The 11897-nt window shown below is 39.7% G+C and overlaps 2 protein-coding genes across 2 annotated transcripts; both read right to left on the reverse strand.

The window, feature by feature from the left end:
- Positions 1-421: 421 nt before the first annotated feature.
- On the reverse strand, positions 422-1381 carry LOC109189559. Its single transcript, XM_019340170.1, has 2 exons — positions 1158-1381; positions 422-1067 (listed from the first exon to the last, which is right to left on the reverse strand). Exons 1-2 carry the CDS (start codon positions 1379-1381, stop codon positions 422-424), a joined length of 870 nt encoding a protein of 289 aa, XP_019195715.1.
- Positions 1382-10135: 8754 nt separating this feature from the next.
- Positions 10136-11422, reverse strand: LOC109189560 (uncharacterized mitochondrial protein AtMg00810-like). Its single transcript, XM_019340171.1, has one exon. The coding sequence runs from the start codon at positions 11420-11422 to the stop codon at positions 10136-10138; it is 1287 nt and encodes a 428-aa protein (XP_019195716.1).
- Between the last annotated feature and the right edge of the window lie 475 nt (positions 11423-11897).

The following is an 11897-nucleotide window of genomic DNA, read 5'->3' on the forward strand; positions in this document are numbered from 1 at the left end:
TGATCAATCAGTCTTCTACAATAGCAAACAGACACCAAGATAAACCCTATCTTAGTTTGCCATAATAATATTGCCAATCATATGTTGGGGTTTTTATGGAGAAAAAATAAAACACTAACAAACTTCCCATTTGGCTATTATTTGGCAAAACAACTCGACTAAGATAAACCAAAACCTATGGAGAAGGAAAAGAAGACAAAAAAAACATCGCATAAAGAGCATAAGTCTGAAATACAACCCTTAAAGGAAAGCAGCACACATGTCGTGCTGATCAACAAAAAAACAAGGAGTAGCATTCTTCGCAGATCATCAGGCCATCACAAACATACGCCCAGATAGGGCCAGAAGGTACAGAAACACACAAAAACTCCCTCTGAGTTCAATCACTCCCCCTTTTTGCCAAAGATAGATAAAGGACCAATTAGGCATCCGAGGGCGCCTCACTGTCGGACTTCTCATTTTCAGCAGCAGCAGACTCAGTCAGGCTCAGACAAAGCATAACAGTTGCAAGTTCAGTACGAGCTGCAGTGAGTTGCTTCGCAATGATTCCATTAACAGTTTCCAGCTCAGACACCCGAGCCTTCAATCGAAGGGAGAGCTGAATGTCCCTCGCATGTGGCGAGTCATCACCAGGAGTGTCAGCATCAGAAGATGGAGGTGCAGCCACAGGTGTAACATCTCGGATATGCTTCCCAGTCAAGAGCCGTGGATCAACAGTGTATAGAAGTGTTGGGCAGATAATCTCGCTTGGCATTGGGACCAGGCCCTGCGTTGTCAGAACTCCAAAGATGAGATTAGGATACGGCAACCTTACCTTCTGTTCCCTCGGATGAATTAAGGTGAGGAAATGATAGAAGATCCACTTCCCCAGATCAATGGTCATTTTGGTGCCAATGCGGAATAGTAGAGCAGCCAGTTGCTTGCCAACCGTATGAAAATGAGCAGAAGGTAGCCAATTGTGTAAGGAAATACTGTGCAAAATAACGTATCTGGAAGTGAGCTTCGAGCTAGACAGTGTATCAACATCACCTGTAGGCCATATAGGAGTCTGACCACCAGTGAGGGTCCTTGCAAGTAAATCTCAATCCGTAATCTCATCCTCATCAACAGCCTTCAGACCATAATACTCATTAATCACGTCCGGGCCAAAAACATACCATTTTCCTCTGATGAAAATCTGCATGCACCGAGTCCCCGTAAGATTGTCAATTTCTTCATTCAGATTACAGTAGAACTCGTAGGTCCGCAGCTTGGAGTAGGGGCAAATGGAGGTGACAGTCTTCATGAGGCCAACTTCACTTAGCAAAGGCAATATGTCACAGACAGAATTCAACTGATTCTCATCCACCGATCGCTGAACTATAAGTTCCAGTCGAACCATCGTAGAACATTTTCCTTGAGCTGTAGCAGAGACAAACTGAGGTTTGTAAATTGATGTGTCAGGGCTGTCCGAAGCAGTTTGGACATCAGGAGTAACACTCCTTCCTCTCGACTATGTAGTTGGTTTCATCTTTCTAGTAGATGTGGTGGAGACCATAGCAGGTGCCTTGTTATTGACAGACGATCGCTAAGTTTTGAAAACATGTTGCACAGGTAGATCACTTTCAGCCTTGACGATTTCAGCAGATCATCTTCTTTTCTCAGGTTGAACCGTATCAAGATTATCATCACCGGTCTCAACAGCTACTCTCTCAGGAATTCCTTTGCGCTTCGACTTTCTTGTCTCTCTGGATGGAGAATGATCGGTTGGACTTGGTGAAACCGAGTGACTTGTTTCAGACACAGGAGCAGACGAAGAGCCAAGAAGCTTAGAGACTTCTCGAATCTTGAAAGAGGTCGAGTTTGGATGTGCTGTTGCTTCCACGGTAAGAGGTACAGACAACTGAGCTTGAGGACCAATATCTTCAGCCAATATCTTCTCATCATCACTTTCAATCTGTGCAGAAGGATCATCAGGGTGAATGACTCTATAAGGTTCTGGTACAGAAGCAGATGGTAAACCAGCAAAGTGCCTAATGTTGTCAAGGCTCTCAGCAAAAGAGGTTAACGTATAAACTGGAACTCCATCAAGTTGATCAGAGGAACGAGGACTTGAGGGTCTGGCAGCCTCAATTTCAGACGACACCTTAGGTGAAACATTAACTGGACAACCTTCATCCAATGACTTTGCAGGATTAGATACGGGCACACCAGGAATAGCAGATCTTGCAACATCAACAGAGTACACAACTAGACTCAAATTTTCTACCTTATCATCAGAATTACTATGAAGAACAACTTTTGTAGACTCCAAATTTTCAGAAGATACACGAAGAGGATCATCAGACACAGAAGATTTCACAGATAGAACAACATTCTCATTATCAGATTGTGCAACAGGTAGAGCAGATTCAACATCATCAGAAATTAAATCATCGGGCTTATCAGGAGATATTTCAATAGGGGTTTCAGAAGAGTTAGACATGTTACGAAGAATGTCAAGACGGTGTTTGCTTCTTCCTCAGCAGCTTGAAGATAGAGAGGTTGAGTTGCTAACCGCCGACGTGAGACTTCTTCGGATTCCAGAGCCCTCTGGGCGAAAAATTGGAGGAAGGCCCCAATACGTTGTCCGTCATCAGGCTCAGGTATAGATGCAGAGCTAACATCATCACTTGCTTCGGAGGCCAACATCAAGAGGTCAATTGTGTCTTCGTTGGATAAATCCGCATAGAACTCCGGGTAATCTGAGAGCACTGTGAACACGATTTCGTCACGGAGAACAGGGTCAAGTTTCAACCTCTTCTTCATAGCGAGTTGTAGGAGAGTTTTGACATGCTGATAAGTGCTTATTTGTCTATATTTTTGCTCCTTTCACTAAGCCATTTTGTTTATAGATCATTCCAAATTTCATTAGATTAGGACTAATTTGTGTTATTTTGCAAGGAATTTGGTTTGAAAAGCTTTGGAAGCAAAAATGAATATTTTCATGCATTTTGAAGGACATTGGAGTCAAGTGGAGCATTTTGGATGAATTTGGAGTCAATGAGAGCCAAATATGAAGCTATGGAGATGGATGCAACACTTCCAAAGGAGTCTAGGGTGGTTCTTTCAATGGTCTTGGTCATGTGGGCAAACCAAAGCAAAAGAGAAGCAAGCGACCATGCAATTGCAATTCCCGACCTGCACGTCGACGTCATGGTTTTTGGACCATATATCAAGCTAAAAACATCCAAATTACATGATTCTTGTCCCATTGCAAAGAAGACTCAAAGGGCTACAACTTATATTCAGACATCAAAGCCTAAAAAGGAAGCCACAGTGGTCAAAATCATCCTTGAAGTTGAAGTTCCGAACTTACAGATTTCACCCGAAACTGACCACTGTTTGGTAATTTGATCATATCTCGGCCTAGAAATGTCCAAATGCAGTGATTTTTGCTCCAATGGAAAGAAGACTCGAAGAGATACAACTTTCATGAAGACATTGAAGCCTAATTCTGAGCATAAAGTGGTCAAAATCAGCCTACAAGTCGGAGTTGCGTTGCAGAGAAGCACTCGACGCGTCGAGAATTTTCTCGACGCGTCGAATCTGGGCAGTGTGATCGCGTTTTGCAATCTGTAAATTCTCGACGCGTCGAGAATTACTCTCGACGCGTCGAGCCCCCCGTCTCTGCTCTATTTTAGCTGAGTTTTCACTCATTTGTACTCGGTTTTGAACCCCATTCGAACCCTAACTATTTTCTACTCTTTCTTTTCATATTTTAGTGTTAGATTAGGTGTAGATTTAGGTTCTTTATCATATTTCAAGCTTGTATTCAAGGAATCAACACTTGGATTCCAAGATTTACCATCCATGTCTTAGTGAAGTTTTCTTCTCCCTTTTATCTCTTTATCTTGCAATGTTTATGCTTTACATTTATGTTTTTGTGTTCTTTATGCTATTGAATCATGAGTAGTTAGTTTATGGACTTGAGTTAGGGTTGTATTATATATCTTGATGCTTGATTTGTGATTATTGCATAAAGGGGATTTTGCCTACCTAGGGTTCTTGAGTTTATGAAGGATTTGTGTTTGTATTTTGTTAATGCTTGGTGTACAACATTCATTGACATGTTTTGGAGGATTATTGGCCTCAATGAGAGTTGGGTCAAGATTTCAAGCCACTCCTTGCATAAACCCGATTTTTCCTATGAAAATGGAAGAAATTGGGGGTTTTAGATGCTTTGTGTTCTTGAAGAACTTGGAGTTGATTCACCACGAGAGTGGGGCAATTCCTTGTTCTAATCCTAGCTAATTTGCTCACGTGAGTGACTTATAGACTAGGATTCCTACGTGCATCCCCTCTATTCCTTGGTTGTGTGATTTTCCCCAATCCTTAGGTTGTGCTATGCATCTAGATGATAATGCTCCCTAGCTTGAGTCCTATTTCTTTATTTTGTGTTTATCTTTGTGTATATGTGTTAGTCTTATCATTTCCTTAAACTTGTAGTTTGCTTAGCTTCTTGTTGATTTCCTTATGCTAGTGCCTAGTTTATTGTGATTGTATATTGCGTGCCATATCCCCCAATCCCCTGAGGACGATATAACACCCGAGCTCACATCTTATTTTTGCTACATCAAAATTGGCGCCGTTGCCGGGGATTGGAAATTTGGTGGTTCTATGTGATTGCTTATTTTGCTAGCATTAGAGTTTAGGGAATCTTAGGAGACTAAGCTTTTTCTTTCTTTTTGTTTGTTTTTATTGTTTAAAGAGCTAATTGTCTTACCTTGATTGAGATTTGGTTGAAGGATCTTTTCTTTGTGCATTCACTCTTAATTGAAAAGGAAGAGTTTTCACCACTCAATCAAGAACTTTGAATCATGGAGGGGTATGATTTCCAAGAGTAAAGAATGTCATTGCCCGATTTCATCAAAATGGGTATAAAGACCTTTCAAAGTGGTCCACTTCAATCATTCCTTTCTTATTCTAAGTGGTGTTCCTATTGTGGTGAAGCTCATGCATTGGAGAGTTGTTACAAGTTAAACTCCACAAGTCAACTTTTCCCTCAAGAGTGTGGTGTCAATATGAGTCAAGAAGTTCCTCAAGAAAACACTTTTCAAGCTTTAGAGCCACAATCTCCATGGTGTGTTATATGTGGTGGTTCTCATGCTTTGGAAAGTTGCCATTTATTGACTCCAACTTACCAAGTGTCTCATCAAGATGATCAACAACAAGCTTTGGAGTATAATGTCAATATCAATCAAGAAGCTTTTCAAGGAGGTGCACCACAAATGTTCATGCCACAAACTCTTTGGTGTGCCATATGTGGAGGACCACATGAAGCCGAAGGATGCTACATCTTTGATCCTAATTTCCAATATCAAGGCCAAGTTCAAGAACCTCCACATCAAGAACCTCAACAACAATATGAAGACCAATTTCAAGAAATCCCTTACCAAGAACCTCAACAAGAATGTCAACCATTTGATCAAGAGTCCGAGATGAAGTCCATGATGGCCAACATGCTTAAGCAAATGAATGAGCAGCAAGTTCTACTAGACAACATGATGGCTCAAATACAAGGTTTGACAACTCAAGAACCCGTTCAAGAATTGTTTTCCAAAGGAGAGGTTCTACAAGAGTTGCTCTTGCCAAATGAAGGTCATGAAGAGAAAGAGAAGATAGGCGAGGACCTTGAAGATGAAGACGATGAGGTCTATGATTAATGCATTGAGATGGAGACGCCAAGTTGGGGAGAAAACGGAGAGTTGCAAGGGAATGGTGGTAAGGAGGAATTTGAAAATGGGGGCAATGAACAACTCCAAAATCCCCCGGTAGAAGAGGAGATGTTGAAGGAGATTGAGATTGATAGAATACATGAAGTGATTGAGGAAACTCCTTCAATGGATGAAATCTCCTTTGGTGAGAATTTTTCAAGAGTTTGGGAACCGGGAGGAGTTAATGTTCTTGAAAGTGTAGGCCCTCATTGGCCTATATTCATATCCAAGGATTCTTCCTTCTTATTGGTCCATGAAGAAAATCCAAGACTTTCCCTACTTGCCAATGAAGAGGGAAATCAAGAAGAGAAAAGAAGTGGAAACCAAGAAAAGGATCAAGTTCATAGCTACTATCTTGATCCAAGGTTTAGGAAGAAATCCTTGGTTGACTTATGGATTAAAAATGGGTTTGAGGAAAGAGTAAGATTGGATGTTGAGTTCAATGAACATCAATGCTTAAGCTTGAGAGTGGTGGACTTGTGCATAAAGGAATTTATTGATGGCTACCATTTGAAACACTATCTTGAGGATAAGTTTGCTAAGAAGGATGGGATGCTCTTTCTCCAATCCAATGATGGTTGAAGCTTGAGAGGTCAAGTCGAGCTAGCGACGTTAAACTTAGCGCTTCATGGGAGGCACCCCATGTTATCTTTCATTTTATTGCATTTTACTTTCTTCTCTATTTTTCTTTACACTTTTATTTTTGATATATCATGCTCTCACTTGTGCTTATTGTGCTACCATTTCTCCCTTGTGCTTTATTTTCTTTCACATCGAGGACGATGTATTTTCTAAGTGTGGGGGGAGGACAAAATTGGAAATTTTTTGAATTTTTTTTTAAAAAAACTTTGCTTGGATGACTCATTGTGCATAATGTTGAATAAATTGTCTTTCCTTGCTTAAAGTTGTGATTACTCCCTCTTTGTTGGCTTGTGGTTTGTTTTGGTGGAACTTGTTGCAATTCAACTTGTGATTGATGAGCCAAGGGGTAACTCATGATTGATCTATTCTCTTGCCAATAACCTTGTTAACCACTTAATAATTGAATCAATTCTTGATCTTGTGTGTTATGCATTGCTAGTGAAGGCTTATGTGAGATTCCGGTCAGGGTTGTTTTGCTAGAACTTGCCTCATTACTCTCCAAGTGAAGTCTAAGATTTGCATGTTTAGAAATGATTTAGGCCATTTTTGTTTAGCCCGAGCCTTTCAAGCCTACCCTTTACACATGTGTTTACCACTAGTTGTCCCCGTTGAGCCTTTTGTGTTTGTTTAATAAGTGCTAAGCACTTGTCCCTTCATTGTGATTGTTTTTCCTTGTGTTAACCCTCATCATTTAACCCTTAACCCCTAGCCAAAATATTTCCCTCCACCCTTGAGAGAATAGAGCATTTATTCTTTTTCTTTGAAGAGATCTTTATTGGAGCTTGTTTTGTTAGCAATCCTCTTGATAATTTTGTCTAAGTGTGGGGGTGTTGGTTCATGGAATAAGTTTGTTTATTGTTTTGCAATGAAAGAAAAGAAAAGAAAAAAAATAATGATGAGAAAATTGAAAAAAAAAAGTCATGAAAAAAGAGATGAAATGAGAAAAATGAAAAGAAAAGAAGAAAAATAAAAGTTTGAAGTTTGTTTTGAGAGTTGCACTCAACCCCCACCACTTTAGAGGTTTGTTTTGTACGTCCTTTAGGTCTCGTTTGCTCCTTTGTTCATAAATTTCATATCTCTTCTAGCTCCAATTGTGAATAAATGTGAAGTTCTCTCCTTTGTTTATTTTCCTTACCCCTTCTTTGTTAACCTTTTACCCTTAGCCCCATTACAAGCCAAATAAAGACCTATTTGATCTTAGCATGCAATCTTAGAGTTGAACTAGTGGGAGTATGAAGGGCATGCCTATGGAATCTCATTCAAAGCCAAGTTTTACATAATCTCAACTTAGCATTTGTGCACACTTGATCATCACACACCTTAAACAATTTTGGTGCTTGGTTATTGGCTTGAGAAATGAACTTGTGTGGAAGGCTAAAATAATTCTTGAAACAAGTTGTCTTGTAGCAAGTTGGTTTGTGGTTTGATAGGTTGTGCAAAGTGGGAGTGTGATCAATTTCATTGCTAGGATGGTGATTTATTTCTTGTTTTTGCTTGAGGACAAGCAAAGGTTTAAGTGTGGGGGAGTTGATAAGTGCTTATTTGTCTATATTTTTGCTCCTTTCACTAAGCCATTTTGTTTATAGATCATTCCAAATTTCATTAGATTAGGACTAATTTGTGTTATTTTGCAAGGAATTTGGTTTGAAAAGCTTTGGAAGCAAAAATGAATATTTTCATGCATTTTGAAGGACATTGGAGTCAAGTGGAGCATTTTGGATGAATTTGGAGTCAATGAGAGCCAAATATGAAGCTATGGAGATGGATGCAACACTTCCAAAGGAGTCTAGGGTGGTTCTTTCAATGGTCTTGGTCATGTGGGCAAACCAAAGCAAAAGAGAAGCAAGCGACCATGCAATTGCAATTCCCGACCTGCACGTCGACGTCATGGTTTTTGGACCATATATCAAGCTAAAAACATCCAAATTACATGATTCTTGTCCCATTGCAAAGAAGACTCAAAGGGCTACAACTTATATTCAGACATCAAAGCCTAAAAAGGAAGCCACAGTGGTCAAAATCATCCTTGAAGTTGAAGTTCCGAACTTACAGATTTCACCCGAAACTGACCACTGTTTGGTAATTTGATCATATCTCGGCCTAGAAATGTCCAAATGCAGTGATTTTTGCTCCAATGGAAAGAAGACTCGAAGAGATACAACTTTCATGAAGACATTGAAGCCTAATTCTGAGCATAAAGTGGTCAAAATCAGCCTACAAGTCGGAGTTGCGTTGCAGAGAAGCACTCGACGCGTCGAGAATTTTCTCGACGCGTCGAATCTGGGCAGTGTGATCGCGTTTTGCAATCTGTAAATTCTCGACGCGTCGAGAATTACTCTCGACGCGTCGAGCCCCCCGTCTCTGCTCTATTTTAGCTGAGTTTTCACTCATTTGTACTCGGTTTTGAACCCCATTCGAACCCTAACTATTTTCTACTCTTTCTTTTCATATTTTAGTGTTAGATTAGGTGTAGATTTAGGTTCTTTATCATATTTCAAGCTTGTATTCAAGGAATCAACACTTGGATTCCAAGATTTACCATCCATGTCTTAGTGAAGTTTTCTTCTCCCTTTTATCTCTTTATCTTGCAATGTTTATGCTTTACATTTATGTTTTTGTGTTCTTTATGCTATTGAATCATGAGTAGTTAGTTTATGGACTTGAGTTAGGGTTGTATTATATATCTTGATGCTTGATTTGTGATTATTGCATAAAGGGGATTTTGCCTACCTAGGGTTCTTGAGTTTATGAAGGATTTGTGTTTGTATTTTGTTAATGCTTGGTGTACAACATTCATTGACATGTTTTGGAGGATTATTGGCCTCAATGAGAGTTGGGTCAAGATTTCAAGCCACTCCTTGCATAAACCCGATTTTTCCTATGAAAATGGAAGAAATTGGGGGTTTTAGATGCTTTGTGTTCTTGAAGAACTTGGAGTTGATTCACCACGAGAGTGGGGCAATTCCTTGTTCTAATCCTAGCTAATTTGCTCACGTGAGTGACTTATAGACTAGGATTCCTACGTGCATCCCCTCTATTCCTTGGTTGTGTGATTTTCCCCAATCCTTAGGTTGTGCTATGCATCTAGATGATAATGCTCCCTAGCTTGAGTCCTATTTCTTTATTTTGTGTTTATCTTTGTGTATATGTGTTAGTCTTATCATTTCCTTAAACTTGTAGTTTGCTTAGCTTCTTGTTGATTTCCTTATGCTAGTGCCTAGTTTATTGTGATTGTATATTGCGTGCCATATCCCCCAATCCCCTGAGGACGATATAACACCCGAGCTCACATCTTATTTTTGCTACATCACATGCTTTGTGGCTGTTTCTGGTGAATGAACTTTCCTTCCCAGCTAATTAATGATGATATTCCTCACAGCATCTGCCATTTTTGTGTGATTTGGGAAGGAGAAAAGAGAAACCCTAGGTGAAATCAATAAGCCAATAACAGAGAGCAAATAGAATTTTTGATCTCTTTCTTCAAACGAATGAGGCCCGATCAAATATACAATCCCAAGGGTGATGAACCCTCTTTAATGCGATTGTCAGACTGCATGCAGTGAATGTGATTGATGCAACGGTATAGCTCCTTTTTAGGGATTAAACGAATGATTTGAATTTTGAAAGAGGCGAATAAATTTTGGTAACCAAGGTTAAGAAATACTCTTAACATAAACAAAAGGGAGATTAAAAAGGAAGTCAAATATGAAATTTTGACCCGATTATCATACACTCTCCTTCTGTGTCAACATTCTGCCTTATATATCAATCCTGTAGATTCCCAGAGCAGATCTGGGAATCTCAAACCGATTTGCATCCAGAGGTTTAGTCAAAATGTCTGCCAATTGCTTATCTGTTTGAATATACTCCAATTCTATCTCCATTGACTCTACCAAGTCTCTGATATAGTGGTGTCTTATATCAATGTGCTTCGTTCTGGAGTGTTGAACAGGATTCTTTGAGATGTTTATAGCACTGACATTGTCACAGTAGAGTGTCATAGTCTGTTGTGTGAGACCATATTCTAACAGCATTTGCTTCATCCAGACCAATTGAGTGCAACATCCTCCAGCTACTATATATTCTGCCTCTACATTGCTTAGAGAGATTGAATTTTGCTTCTTACTTAGCCATGAGACTAAATTCTTTCCAACAAAGAAGCATCCACCTGATGTACTTTTTCTGTCATCTATTTTCCCTGCCCAATCAGCATCACAATATGCACTTAGGCTGAGTTCACTGTCCTTGGAATACCATAACCCATACTGAATTTTGCCCTTGATATATTTAAAAATTCGTTTAGCAGCTATCAGATGTGACTCTTTGGGATCGGATTGATATCTTGCACACATCCCTACAATGAACATAATATCTGGGCGACTTGCTGTCAAATAGAGCAGACTCCCGATTAGGCTTCGATAGACTGTGTTATCAACTGACTCACCAGTATCATCTTTTGATACCTTTGTGGAAGTGGAGATAGGAGTTCTGGGAGTTTTACATGATTCCAGATCGAACTTTTTCACCAAATTCTTGGCATACTTTTCTTGTGAGATAAAGTAGCCTTCAGCACTCTGTTTGACTTGAAGTCCTAAGAAATAAGTCAGTTGACCTACCATGGACATTTCAAATTCTTCCTTCATAACCTTCACTAAGTCATCAGTATATTTCTGTAGAGTAGAGCCGAAGACAATATCATCTACGTAAATCTGAGCTATAGTCACATGACTTCCAGTGGTTTTAACAAACAAGGTTTTATCAACACTCCCTCGGTTGTACCCATGATGTAGCAGATATTGTGTCAGACGTTCGTACCATGTCCTTGGAGCTTGTTTAAGCCCATAGAGAGCTTTCCTTAGCTTGTAGACATGCGTCGAATGAACTGGGTCTTCAAAACCTTTAGGTTGTGCTACGTAGATATCTTCATGCAGATACCCGTTCAGAAATGCTGTTTTAACATCCATATGAAACAGTGTAAAACCAAGAATAAATGCAACTGCCAATAGAATTCTGATTGACTCCAATCTTGCAACTGGGGCAAACATTTCATCATAGTCAATACCCTCAATTTGGGTGTATCCTTGAGCAACCAACCGAGCTTTGTTTCTTGCAATATTTCCGGCTTCATCAGTTTTATTCTTGAAAATCCATTTTGTTCCAATTATGTTAACTCTCTCAGGTCTAGGTACTAGATCCCACACATGATTTCGGTCAAACTGATGAAGCTCCTCTTGCATAACCTTAATTCATAGATCATCCTGCAAGGCTTCCTTCACATTTTTTGGTTCTATCTTTGAGGTGTAGCAAGCGGATCCGGATATCTCTATCAGATTACTTCTCATTCGACTTCTGGTTTTCATTCCATCAGTTGGATCACCAATTATGTTGTCTGATGGATGGTTTTTCTGAGTTCTGGTGGGTTTGTTTTTACCATCATTATCCGAGAGAGGATTCTCCTCTTCAGAACTTACTTCATTTTCGTCTGACGCATCATGAATGTCTGAAAGTTTTGTTCCCTCA

This window comes from Ipomoea nil, unplaced genomic scaffold (genome assembly GCF_001879475.1).
Source record: "Ipomoea nil cultivar Tokyo-kokei standard unplaced genomic scaffold, Asagao_1.1 scaffold1558, whole genome shotgun sequence".
NCBI classification, from domain to species: Eukaryota; Viridiplantae; Streptophyta; class Magnoliopsida; order Solanales; family Convolvulaceae; genus Ipomoea; species Ipomoea nil.